At 44.9% G+C, this 14,117-nt stretch overlaps 1 protein-coding gene and 1 pseudogene across 1 annotated transcript in view; one reads left to right on the forward strand and one right to left on the reverse strand.

The window, feature by feature from the left end:
* Window positions 1-2,489: 2,489 nt before the first annotated feature.
* The window catches only part of Nlk (nemo like kinase), a 127,896-nt gene continuing 116,268 nt past the window's right edge, over window positions 2,490-14,117 (reverse strand). The window contains exons 8-11 of the mRNA XM_055620336.1: window positions 9,589-9,675; window positions 7,464-7,662; window positions 6,508-6,601; window positions 2,490-4,287 (exon numbers count right to left, since the gene is read on the reverse strand). Coding sequence (XP_055476311.1) covers window positions 4,233-4,287; window positions 6,508-6,601; window positions 7,464-7,662; window positions 9,589-9,675 — 435 coding nt within the window. The 3' untranslated portion in view covers window positions 2,490-4,232. The remainder of the gene's footprint in view (window positions 4,288-6,507; window positions 6,602-7,463; window positions 7,663-9,588; window positions 9,676-14,117) is intronic.
* LOC129686291 (annexin A2-like) lies at window positions 11,035-12,071 on the forward strand (annotated as a pseudogene).

Genomic DNA, 14,117 nt, shown 5'->3' on the forward strand with positions numbered 1-14,117 from the left:
GCCTCTTCTAAGGAGAAAGGGAGGACTGGAGGATGGGTATGGGGAGGGTGAAAGGGAGGGACTGGGAGGAGAGGATGGATGTAAAATAAATAAATAAAAAAGTGAAAAAAGAAAATGCTGCCATTGGTCAGGTGTGGTGGTGAACCCTTTAATCCCAGCACTTGAGAGACAAAGGCAGGTAAGTCTCTGTGATTTTTAGGCCAGCCTGGCCTACATAGTGAGTTCCAGGATAGCCAGCTGTGTGTACTGTGTGTGTGTGCCGATGGCCTTAAAGGACAGAAGACGGTACTGGATCCCTTGGATCTGGAGTTACAGATGGTTGTGAGCCACCATGTGGGTCCTGGAAACCAAACCCAGATCCTCTTCACCAGCCATCTCTCCACCCTAGAGATTTGTTATTTTTAATTATGTGTGTGTGTCCGTCTGTCTGTGTAAGTGCAGGTGTCCATTGAGGTCAGAACCATCTGGTCCTCCTAAAGCTGGAGTTATAGGTGTTTGAATTGCCCCATGTGGGTGCTGGGAATTGAACTCTTTCTAGTCCTCTGGAAGAGCAGAAAGTGCCCTTCACCAGTAAGCCATTTCTAGTCCCTGATGTTTAATATAAAAGTAACATTTTCAGTGATACGCTATGGTGGAGAAATAAAATAAAAATTCCAAACAGAAGATTATCTCCGGGATCCCACACTGTCAATAACTGCAACTGATTATAGCTCTAATTGATTTGCCCATGCTCACTCTTCTAGAAGCTTTAGCAATTCCCAACCACTTTAGACACACCCAAAGCACAACCCTGGATCAATAACCATTTCCCAGTAAAAATAAATCAATGTTCTACTTGTCTGTGAAAACTTTCATTTCAAATTAAATGTACATTTTAAATGCTCGTGTAGTCCCCAATAGTGACAAAAGCCTTGAACCTGGTCCACTGGCCAGCCTGAGTTGGCTTCTGCACTGGCTTTTGTCACTATTGGGGACTGCCATGGTCATGTTGGTCTTGGTGTTAAATGCTCCAGGGAGGTAGCCACTGCCATCAAGGAGCTAAGCTAAGCACCTTGGCCAAGCTTTTCATTGTTCCTGTGTAGAGAGGCTACTGGGGGAATAGGCCACTGAGGCTCTGTGTTGGTGTCTCTCATTGCCGCCCCCCAGAGGCACTGGCATCATCTCTGTTCCTGCGCCCAAGAAGCTGCGGCTGCTGGCCAGTGTTGATGACTGCTACACATCAGTCGGGAGCTGCACTGTCACCCTGAGCAATTTTGCCAAGGCCACCTATGATGCCATCTCTAAGACCTACAGCTACCTGACCCCCAAATTCCAGAAGGAGACTGTGTTCACCAAGTCTCCTTATCAGAAATTCACTGATCATCTTGTGAAAACCCACAGAAGGGTTTTTATACAAGAAAAATAAAGTGAAGTAAGACTGTTAAAAAAAAAAAATGCTCTTGTGCAGCTGGGCTTGGTGGCTCACACCTGTTCTCCCAGCCCTTTGGAGAGAGGCAGGAAGAATCTCTGCACCTTCAGGGAAAGTCTGGTCTAAGTGGTGAATTTCGAGTGGACCATGGCTTTAACAGAGAGACCCTATCTCAAACCAAACAAACCAAAATCAAGTATCAAGCCAGCAACAAAAGGTGAACAGCTAACTTTCCCATGTCTGGAGGAAACAAGCCCATTTGTTTTGTTTGAGCTGGGCCTGGCTTCCCAAGTCTGTAATCCAGGCTCCTGGCAAGTCAGGGAGGTCACAAATTCAAGGCCAGGCTGGCAACATAGCCTCGTCTCCAAATGGATGAGCCTGTACTTCTGTAGTGTGATGCTTGCCTAACAGCCTCGTGGCTCCAGGTCTGAGCCTCAGCAGCACAATGAAAGGTGGAGGAAATACCACTTGTAAATTCAGGAATGCATAACAGCGCGGGCTCGGAGTGTAGCACAGTTGGCCGTGGCTGACGGGCACAAAACCCTGGGTTCCACCACCAGCACTGAACTCGGGAGGCAAAGACAAGGCAGTCAGAAGTTTCAAGTAATCCTTGGCCACACAGAGTTCAAGGCCAGCATGGGCAAAAAGAGTAATATCATATTATTTTGCCCAGCCCCACAAAGCCCGACTTCCCCCTCAGCTGAAGTGTCTAGAGCTTCTAGGGTCAGGGAGCAGAAATGAGGGAGGGTCACATGTCTTCATTAGTCCGCTTCGTCCACATAAATAAACCCACTTTTATTTCATGTGTTCAGGTGTAATGTATCAGGGTGAGGGCCCACATGAAAACAAGACATCCCATCGCATATACTTAGGTCACCCTGTCTTTGATGCTTTTTAACTGGGCTTTTGACACATTCTTGGCAATCTTAAGTTTGTGGGAAGAATTAAAAATAAACAAGTAATTTCCTCAAAGATACGAGTGGAAATAGAAGCCCATGCCTCCTCTGGACTTTGCAAAGTCAGGACCGAGGCTGCTCGGAAGGGAGAACAGGGGGAGAGATGGAAATAACACAGCGACATATCATTTTCAAATGTCACATTTAATGTTTTCACCACTGTACTTCAAATCTACATTGTACAAAGTGACCAGAAAGTGTGCCACGGTAACTGACCAACCTCTGAGATTGTACCTTTCATACCAGTGTCTTCTTGGGCTCTTTTGATACTAAACACGTTTCTCATTCAAGTGAATTGAAATGCTTCAGTTGGGTAGGTTCTCAGGAGCCTCATAAAAAAAACACAAAGACATTGCACCATCTTTGTTTAGTAATTCAATGTGTGTTTCTTTCACAGCAAATAATTACTTCATTGAAGTTAAAACTTCCAAACATAACTTAATAGTCTTCAAATTCAGCTCAGATCACTCAAGATGAAAATACTCTGCTAAATACAGATAACTTACAATAACTTTAACAGTTAATTGTCCATAACACACACCAAGCTTTTTCCTAGACCAGTTTTAAGACGATCCATTAGTACTCCTTGTACAGGTGAAAAACGCTCTTCCATTTTCTTGTCTTTTTATTTTTAATATAAAAGTTGGAAGGGACATTCAAGTTTCAAGTCTCCACATTGAACTTAAAAAAAAAAAATAAGTCATCATCAGCGTGTGGAGGTAAACAAGCCAAGTTGTGTAACTCCAGGAGGTAGAGGCCTTCGATTGGTATTCGTATTTACATATGCACAGAGTTCAGTGTTCCAGCAGGAAAGAGAATTTGTCAAAAGGAATAAGTTATTTACTACTGTGACGTTTCAAGACTCCCACAGCCTTGCCTAAGGACACAAACACATCTGACATGATTCCCTATGTGCCTTTGTGGCTTTAATTTTTTTTTTTTAATTTCTTTTTGTCTTTTATTATTTTTCACTGTCCAGTGCAGGAAAAGTCTCACAGAATTTCACAGACCTAAAATGTGCAAGCTAGTTCTCTCTATACAGCAGTGTTGGGATTCTTTTGAAATTAGCCCAGAAATGAAATTATTTACACACATGAAAGATGCATGCTTGGGTCTTTTTTTTTTCCTTTATGTAAGAAAGAGCAGAAAAACTTCTAATAAAAATAGATAAATATATATATATATATATATATTTATACTGGGTAGGGAAAACAGAAGGTTAGTCTCTCCTAGTCACAAACTCATTCTCTCTACGCACAGCATTGGAGTTCAGACAGCACACCGCCATCCCAGCTCCAATGAGGAGCCAGTGACAGGGCTTGGACCTTAGGTGGCGTGCCCCTCCCGCCCCTCCCCCAGGCGTAGCCACGATCAGCTCACCATCAGCTCTTGACCAGTGGCTCCATGATTGGTCGCAGGCAAGCTTTCTAGATTCTTTAGTCTTAGAAAACCCCAATCTTTAGGAATGGCTCAAATATCAAAACGCATGACTGTCCCCTGTGTGCATGTGCGCACATGTGAACAATCGCACTTCATTAAAAGAAAAAACCCAAAACATAAACCCCAAACGCCCAAATTTGGTTCAGTTCTCGTTTCTTCTGAGGTGAGTCATGACAGCTGCACTCAATTCTTTAACCATGTGCAACTCTGGGTAAAATATTTTTTTTTTCTTCTAAAAGCACAACCACTTTACAAGATTAAAAGTCTAGTAACATTTCTAAATATTATTCATATCATACAAGTAGTGGTTGTTAATTTAAAACTTCATTAGTAAAATTACAGTACAGGCATGATTAACCCTCCAGAATTGCAAATCCCAGACTCCAGTGAAAGCTACATTACATCTTCAGTAGTACAGTCTTCCACTGTCACTCCCACACCAGAGGAGACGGCGGCATCTCAGACGGCTGAGCGACGGTGGAGCTGGGAGGAAAGGGAGAAGCCGGGATCAGTGGAATCAGAGTGGAGGCCCTGCTACCAGCCGAGAACCTCTCTCCGGAGGGGCCTGTGAAGAGCATTTCTGCTTCTACACTGAGTTGGTTGCAAATCGTTCACTTAAGCATCTGTTATCCAGAGTGAGGCAGCATGCTTCAGTGGCCACGTTATGTAGTGGGGAGCAGGAAGATCTTATGGTCTACCTCAGAGTAATGCAGAAAACGATATATGTCCAGTGCCCGCATGGAGCCTACTTCCTAAAGTGAATGGTAGCTGCTATAAACAATGGGATTTATATTCAATCAGGAAATGCCCTGAAGAAGTAGCCTCTCAAATTAGTGCCAGCAAGTGGGGACCTGTCTGAAGGGGCCTCGTGAGCATTACTGGTGCAGTATGAGGCAGGGTCCAGCACTGTTATCATAGATACGCTATATTAGGTCCCTGAGTTTAGGGTTGCTGATTAGAAGGGATGGTGGTCGCTTTCCCTCTCAGTGCCCAGGAGAACAGTGACTAGCCCCTGTGCTGCAACACCTAATCGTCTGATCACTGACAAGTCAAAATGCAAGTTAATAACATCTTTCTACGTGGAAAAAAAATGGAAGAGATGAAAAACAACTATCTTATTAATTTCATACACAATTCTTGATTTTGAGCCAACAGCTTCAATGCAGGGAAGGCCCTATTTCAATGTAGGAAAAGGCAAGCAACAGTAGGGAGCTGGGGAAAAGAAAAGGAGAAGGGGTGGAGCCAGCTTCGCTGTCTAGCTTCATGGTCACATTCGCCAGCAGAGGGTACAGGAGGGCACTGCAGGCCGGGGCATCGGGCAGCAGCTTCCCTTCCTGCATCTGGCCCATCGTTGTCCACCCCAGCTCTTGCTAAGCTTCTCTCCGGCCCAGCATGCCTTTCTGATGGGCCAGTTCTGCTCACACCTTGGCACCCTTCCTGCCTGTCATGCCGTGTGCTCCTGCAGATGCAGGAGCTCTCCGAAAAGGCCCCCAGGGAGAAGCCCTCTGAGTTTACTTTCTTCCTTGTTTTTTTCTCTGTTGGTTCACACTGGGTTACTGCCTTTCTGCATTTGTTACTTCAAGACTGTCCCCTGCATCTGGTTCCCAAATCCGTGCTCTTTAGAAGTTAGACATCTCCTAGTTGGCAATTCCTATTATTAAAATCTCCCTCCATTGTTGAAATGGTTTCTGTCTCCCACTTGAAGCTTGCTGGAATCCAAAAGTAGACTCAGAGCCTCTTGGCTGCTCCTCTAGAGAGAAGTTCACAAGAGTCACTACCTCTTAGCTCCCCCTCCACACACAGCCTGTCCCCCAACCAACCCATCCAAGCCTGCGGATCCAGAGGGCTCAGACAGAAAGATGACAAGGGGAGTGGCCTGGGCTACATGGTCAGACCCCGTCTCACAGAAACAAAAAAGAAAAATGAAACAAAACCTGTAAACATACAGTAAGCAAGGAGGGAATCAGGTGGGAGTGCAGGCCTGGATCACAGTGCTCCAGACACTGAGGCAGGAGGATCTCAAGACCAAGGCTAGCTTGGGCTTACCTAGTGAAAACCCGAACGAAGCCAACTATAATAAATAAACAATAAAAATCGAGCCCACTCCCGTGGTCTTGGCTGTGTTAGCAAGAGGGTGACTAACTGACGCTGAAGTCAAGACCCTCCACACGCCCTCGAGCAGCACAGTGGGAAAAACGTAACCGCTAAGCTCACCACGGGAACCAGCCCTGGAATGAAGGTGGAGGCGCGGCACTGACAGTGTCGCCTTCCTACTGAACTTTTCTTTCTTTTTTGAGATGCGGTCTTATGCAGCCTGTGACTGAACTCGCTATGTAGACCATGCAGGCCTTGAGCTCCCTTCTCGTCTCCACTTCTTAAGTGCTAGGATGAGAGGCATGTGACCCCATGCCCAGCTTCTGTTGAACTTTAAAAATCTGTACTGTATTATTAAAAAAAAACCAAACAAAATAAAACAGAAACAGGGCTGGGCAAGATGGTTCAGCAAGAAAGGGTGTTTGCCACCAAGCCTGATGACCTAGGTTTGATTCCCCAGGGTACACATGGTGCAGGCAGAGAGAACTGACTCCCAGATACCCACATAGATGCAAAATAAGTAAATTAAACCCCCCCAGAAATATGCTGCATAACAAGATTACAGCTTCCTTTAACTCTGAGGTGGGAGCTGCGTGAAGACATAGTTACCTAATAAAGCTCTTGAAGGCCGCAGACTGCGGGTTGATGCAGAGAGGCACTCTGTTTCCTTTCTGCTGTTCCAAAATGAACTGGTGGATAATTTCTGCAGAGAAAACAAACACCATCTACTCCACTGCCAACATGCGGGCTGGCAGTGTGGATTCCCAGCTAACGCAGCCAGCATCTGAAGACAGCCGCCTGCTGGGTTAGTTAACTCACACACACACACACACACACACCCTCTCTCAGTCCGAATCAAGTTCTACTTTTTCTGAAGCCAAAATGATGGCTGTTGCTAAAAATGGACAAAAACTTCCCTGGAGACACCGCACAGGCCGAAAGCTCACCAGTGGGGAGAGGCTTCTAACCCTGAGATCCCCTCAAACCTCTACCCCAGGGAGCGATCCTCTACATAGTTTCAGAGGAAACGATCAGAATTCCCCTTTCTCATCACCAGTCTATCGGACTTTTTTGAAAAAAATGTCATGTTATATGGAGAAGTCCAATACAGTTCATCTAATGACCTTAAGTGACTACAGATACAATATAGTTTGAGTCACACTCATTAGGAGTGTGGGCTACACTGGAGGAACAAAGATTTCACTCCTCTGGCTAATCTTCCCCTGAATATAAAGCTAAATCAATAGTCTCTCTCTCTCTCTCTCTCTCTCTCTCTTTTTCTAAGACAGGGTTTCTCTGTGTAGCCTTGGCTATCCTAGACTAGCTTTGGAGACTAAGCTGCCCTTGAACTCGCAGAGATCCGCCTGCCTCTGCCTCCCTGAGTGCTGGGATTACAGGCGTGCGCCACTGTGGCCAGCTAGTCATCATTCTCTTAACACACATACACAGACACATGCGCACACACTTGCTCTGCACAAACAGCTGCATGCAAAGCTGAAGTAGGATACTGGGCAGCTCTGGCAAGCCTCTGACCTTGTGGTGACTGGGTGTCAAAAGGCACTTACCTTTAACTTGTCGGACAGAGCTGAGGTTCTTCTCGAAGGTGTCGTCAAATTTGGGGTTGGTGACGGGCTCGAAGTCACTGGTGTAGACTCTCCCCGTGGAGGTGGAGAAGCAGCACTTACACATGCACGTGTGGTACCGCAGCCGCCCCTCATCCAGGTAGGGGTGGGCTAAGGCATCCTTAGCGGGTATTCTTTTTGACTGGAATCAAATTGTGAGACCGGCACATCAACACTACAGATAAGCACGGCTGTCCACGTAGAGTCTTTCCCAAGATTTCATTACGTGGCTTGTACTTGGTATATACTTGTTACACAGAACATTCTGGGCACAAGGGGACGACAGAATTTAGGGGGTTGGGAACAGAGAGTGAGCAGACGTTGCATACTGACTGTCACTTCGAAATGGTCTTCTATTAAAATTCTGCAAAGTTCCTACCTGGAGACAGATGTATACAGGGACCCAAATAACAAATATCATGACATTTATGCGTGTAATGCTTTGCCTACGAGACAAGAGGCCACACTTTCTAGAAGTGTGATTTAGAGGTGTAATCATGCTGGTGACTTCAGAAAGCTGCTTAAAACTGTTGTTCTCTTTGAAGAGATCGACAGGGCAAAAGCACACCCCAGAACTGCAGGGGTTAGAGGAGGGAGCAGTCTGAGCGCCAGCTGAGACCAGAAGTGGTGGCCTGTCTTCAGCCTGTGGATCAGAACAGTTAACACACCAGAGTGCCAGGCTTACTGACCCATAAACTTTACACCCCAGCAAGAAACTAAAGAAAAATCACCTGTTCTCAGTGCTCAGTGGACCAAGAAGGGAAAGTGGATCGTACAGGACCCAAGGATGGGCTCAACGGGAGGCTGCATGAAAATGACACTCTGCCCTGCCTCTAGAATGTGTGGCACTTCACACAACCTCAGGTCCTCAGGTCCCTGAGGCCACAGTTAAACCATCTCACTAGCTCACGGTCTCATGTAGGTAGGGTGGCCTCACACTCACATGTGCCTAAGAGGACCTCCAGACCCCATCCTCACCCTGCAACTAAAACTGGGTTTATGAGTACACACCATCATGCCTGGGTTGAAACCAACAACTTTTGCCCCTAACTGTTCTGTCTCTCTGACAGGGTCTTTTTACAAGGCCCTGGTTGTCCTGGAGATCATACCAGGTTGGCCTTGAACTCACAGAGACCTGCCTGCCAAATGCTGGGATTAAAGGTGTATGCAACCACACCCAGCCCCCCTAATTGTTCTTATGGTCCTTCTGAAGATAAGTTATGTGGATCTGAGAAAGATGTTTTTTCTCACCACAGAGCAAGATAACCCTTCTGTCTGTAATTCTGTGGATTTTAATTCTTTAAATACCTATTGTGTTTTGTACTTTGTGATGTTTTGTATCTTGTCAAATATGTTTTGTTTCTGCAGTGTTTCTGTTTGAATCTTCTTTGACAATAATTACTGGGACAGATGTAAATGATGGGTAATCTTTGGATAAATAAACAAATAAACAACAGATGCCACAGTGCAGTTTGTAGTACATGTCCAGGAGAATCAAGTCTAGAAAAAGAGGTTCAGAAAAGCTACAGTCTCAGTCCAAAGAGTAAACATTTCCATATGCCATACAATGGGTGGTTTTCAAAACAATTAAATTTTTTTCCCTCTTGATAAAACTTGATGTCAACCCTTTTACAAACATCAAGATCATAAGAATGGTAACGTCCTCTAGCTCTTTACCTAAGCTTTGCTTAAATCTGTGCATCAATACTCAAACATCCATGTAGCTAGATAGCATGGGGCACACAAAACAGGAGTTGAAACCTGTCATTTCCAGTCATGATTACATTGCCAGTCTAGTCAAAACCAGGGTGCTTCCCTTAGAATACTATTTCAAAATTTACTTAATAAACATAAAAATAGGGGCTGGAGTGATGGCTCAGCAATTAAGAGTCCTTGTTGCTCTAACAAAGGATCAGGATGTATATCCTGGCACCAACACGGTGGCTCACAACCACCTGTAACTCCAGCTCAGGGGATCTGACCTTTTCTGACCTTTGAGAGCACCAGGCATTCACGTGGTGCACAGATATACACGTAATAAAAACTTATAAAGGTTAACACTACTCACTGGATCAAAGACCAACATCCTGCAAAGTAGGTGAACAGCTTCATGTGTGGCCTGACTGGACAGGGTGTAGAGTACGGGAAGAGATGGCTGTAGAAAGAGAGAAAAAAAATTCAAAAGGTCAAGCCTTTACTCGTACTATATAGATATTGAAGACAGTCAATTTATAGCAACAAATTTTACCAGCTCAAAAATTTTTGTAAGCTAGCTGTGGTGGTGTAGGCCATAATCTCAGAACTCAAGAGGTAGAGGCAAGTGGATCTCTGGGAGTTCAAGGCTAGCCTGGTCGACATAGTTAGTATCAGGCTGGTCAGGGCTACAAACCAGCTCAAAACAAACAAACAAACAAACAAACAAACAAACAAACACAAATGTTTAAACTCAAAGGGAATGAATTTCACCACATTTACCAGGATTCAAATTGGACAACTCTCAACGATTTCCAGCAATGTACCTGGTCAGAACACGTCAACAGCACAATATATCAGATGACAAAAAATCATGACAAATGAGGACGGAGACATTAAACAAGGCGGCTGCTCTGGCAAGAAGGGAAGACCAAACATGTGTAAGGGTGGAAAGAAGATTAAAAGACTTTAACCACAGGCAGAATTATGGACGTCAAATGTGGGAAGTAATGTGGGTGTGAGTCTAAGCACAAGTCCTCGTGAGTGTGCTCTTGCTATGGTGGCCTTTGCCTGGCTGAACAGGTGTCCCTGGCAGATGTTCCTTTAGTTCTCATCCAACTATCAAAAGGTTTAGACTCTGGCCAGCAGCAGAGGCCCGTGATTCAGTCAGCGCATTAACTGAGGGGGCAGTGTGTACTCTGGATAGCAGGATGCACTCTGGGGTCACAGTAATGAAACCGCCACCTGGACAAACTATTACCCTCCGAGTCTGCTGAAGGTCAGACATGGTCCCTGCCGGAGACAGGACTGTTTTTACTAAGTTAAGCTTTCCTTTATCTAAGGTTCTGAGTTGTAAAAAAGACAATACGATAAAAATACCATATATTGTTTTTGCCTGCCAAGAACCCCTGACTTACACTAACCATTCTTTCTACTCTCAAACCCAGTGGTTTGGTTGGCTTGATTTCATTCTACCAGTTTCACAGACAGGCACCTCACTCAGCTGAGTATTATTATTTTTTGAGGACCAAGCCTGGCTCCAGAATAGATTATTCATAGTCTAAACCCCACAAGGAACAGGCAACAGAATGGCCAAGCCAATACACCCAACTTTTCCCCCAACTCTTACCTGACCTATTATTTAGAATAAGAAAGCTGGCCACTCATTTTTCTCAGCCTGCTGTATCTAGCAAACTCTCCTGCCTCAGCCTCCAGAGTGCTGGGACCGTAGATTGGCATCTCTATGCTTAGTTAACAAACAGAATTTTGTTTCTGGAGACAATTCTCAATGATAGGTGCCTAGCCCAGCTTTTCAAAAAAAATGTCTACTGTCCACAAAATCCTGTGCAAGCTCAGCTTGGAAGGTGCTTACTCCACAACTCCAAATGCCTCTAGGTCAGTCAAAGCCTACACGAACTTGGAGAGGGATGCTCTGAACCTTAAGATGGTTGTCAAGACCAAATGAATGGACAAGATCACCTTTGTCAACATTCTGACTAACCAAAGCAATGCGCAGAGACAGGACACTGCCTTCATCTATCCGTGCTGAAGTCAGCCTTATCTTGCTACCTGGAGATGGCGATTTTGGGCCTACTGAAGACACCTGCCCAGTATGATGCTTCTGCATTGAAAGCCTCCATGAAGGGCCTGGGGACTGACTGAGGACTCCCTCATCTGCTCAAGAACCAACCAGGAGCTGCAGGAGATTAACAAACTGTATTAGGAGACATATAAGACCAATCTGGAGAAGGACATCACTTCTGGCACCTCGAGACTTCCAGAAGCTGAGGTTCGTCCTTGCCAAGGGCAGAAGAGCTGAGGATGGTTCAGTCAGTGACTGACCAGGATGCCTGGGAGCTCTACTATGCTGGGGAGAAAACCAATGGAACCAATGTCTCCAAGTGGATAAACAGCATGACTGTTATGTACAAGAGCTATAGCCCTTACTTATGACATGCTGGAGACCATCAAGGAGGTCAGAGGAGACCTGAAAATGTCTTCCTGAACCTGGTACAGCGCATGCATAACAAGCCACTGTACTTTGCCAACTGGCTGTATGACTCAATGAAGAGCAAGGGACTCGAGACAAGGTCCTGATTAGAACCATGGTCTCCCAAGTGAGGTGGACATACTGACCATCAGGCTTGATTTCAAGAGGAATTACAGCAAGTCCCTGTCTACTATATCCAGCAAGACACCAAGGGTGACTGTCGGTGCTGCTCTGTGTGTGCAGGAGAGATGCCTGGAGGGCTCAGCATAGCGGAGTGCCCAGGAAGAGCCTTACCTGTGCTTCCAACTAGCTGTCTGGAGAATCAGCTTGCCACTAATGAACCCCTGACTTTCTCCCAGTGGAGATGACAATAGAAACCCACTCCCCATCTTTGTTGCCTTAGTATTACTGGCATTTCCTTCATTCTCTCCTTTATATCAAAGAAGTGAACATTCTAGGGAGTTGGACACGCCATCTGTGATGAGACAATGTCATGAATAAACCATTTTTAGTTTAGAAACAAGAAAAAAAAAAAAGAAGAAAAGGAAGAAACTTAATTTTGAAGACTGGCCTTATAACCTAAAGCGTATTACTCTTTCTTGGTAATCTTACTATAATTTAGGTAATCCTCCATCTTCCACAGACAAAAAGGAATAACAGTAGTAATAAAAGTGCTTTTATGAGTAGAATATAAAAAGCATTTATGACAAGTCGAACACATTCATAGCAAACTCATTACTATTAGCAATTATTACTAACAAAATAATGTTCATTGAACGTGGAGTAGTTGGTTGAAAGAAGCATGACTAAGAACTAAACAGGTTGGTGTGGTGGCTAATGTTGGCAGCCAACCTGACACACCTGCAAGTCCCTCAAAGGAGGGACTGCCTCCATCAGACCGGCCTGTGGGCATGTTTGTGGCGCTTTCTTGATTGCTGACCGATGTGGGAGAGCCCAGCCCACTGTGTGTGGTGACACGCCCGGGCAGGTTCTGGGTGGTAGGTGATGGGTGACTGAGCCTGGGGGCAGGCTGGTAAACAGCATCCCTCCGTGGCATCTGCTTCAGTCCCTGCCTCTAAGCTCCGGGACCCCTCGGCGATGGACTGTGTGACCTGGGAGCTGTGAGATGAAATGTGCCCTTTCAGGTTGCTTTCGCTCCTGGGGTTTACCACAGCAACAGAAAATCAAGCTCAGTTTTTCTCTTCATAGTCCAAACTAAAGCCTGCCTGTTGATCTCTTTTTTGAGAAGCTCACCTCCATGTTCTCTGGTGTGTTTTGTCTCCCGATCCTCACACCTAACACTTAACACATTAAAATCTCTTTAATAACTTAAACACGAACAACCTGTATTGAGTTTTTAGGTATGTTCCTCAGGAGGCTGGTGTCAGTGAAATGCTGGCCTTGCAAGCTTGAGGATGGGAGCTCAAACCCCAGAATGCTGGGTAGTCACAGACTGTGCTCTTTTAAAGCCAACACCAGAGAAGCGGAGGCAGAAGGATCCCCTCTGCATGACAGCCAGTCCGTTTAGCCTAAGTGGTGAATTCAGGTCAGTGGAAACGCTGTCTCCAATGAGGAAGACAAGAGGTTCTGAGGATAACATGTGAGGTTGTCTTCTGGCCTCTACGTGAACTCATACCCACATATACCAGCAAACACAGACCACGCACAGGCATACGAGCATTAAAAAGATACCCGAAATCTAAGTGTATTCTTCTATTAAATAACAGAGCAGATGTAATAAGATGCAGTTTGAAGACCTCCAGTCAGCATAAGCAACTTCACTGAGTATAAGCATGAATCTTTTCTGAAAGTCAGCAATGTGCATGCATTTGCCTTTATGTAACTACTGGTGTGTTCCATCTCATTCTGCCTTGTTCATTATCTTAAGGGGAATTCACTTAAAACTTCTTAGTAAACTTTTATAAAGACATTTTATTAGGTTTAGAAAAAAAAAAAAAGATTGAAGCAAAGGCTATTTCTATATCAATTGAGATAACACAGCTTTCTTGTTTTTGTTTTTGTTTTGTTTTTTTTGAGACAGGGTTTCTCTGTATAATAGAGCCTTGGCTGTCCTGGACTTGCTTTGTAGACCAGATGGCCTTAAACTCGCAGAGATCTGTCTGCTGGGATTACAACACCTTTGTATATCTAGTGATACTCTACTTGATCACTTTATTCCCCAAGACACTTTATTCCACTCCACCATGTACCCTTGGCTGGCCTGGAACTCGCCATGTTAAAGGTGTGTGCCTTTAACATAACCCAGCATAATACATTTGTTTGTTATTGTTTATTTATTTTTGACAGGGTCTTGAGATGCAGCCCAGACTGGCTTTTAACTCTTGATGTTTCTTCCTCAGCTTCCACAGTATGGGATTATAGACAGGCACCATTTTTTAAAGCATAGCCTTTTC

Source organism: Psammomys obesus, unplaced genomic scaffold (genome assembly GCF_907164565.1).
Source record: "Psammomys obesus unplaced genomic scaffold, mPsaObe1.curated_primary_1811, whole genome shotgun sequence".
Classification (NCBI taxonomy): domain Eukaryota; kingdom Metazoa; phylum Chordata; class Mammalia; order Rodentia; family Muridae; genus Psammomys; species Psammomys obesus.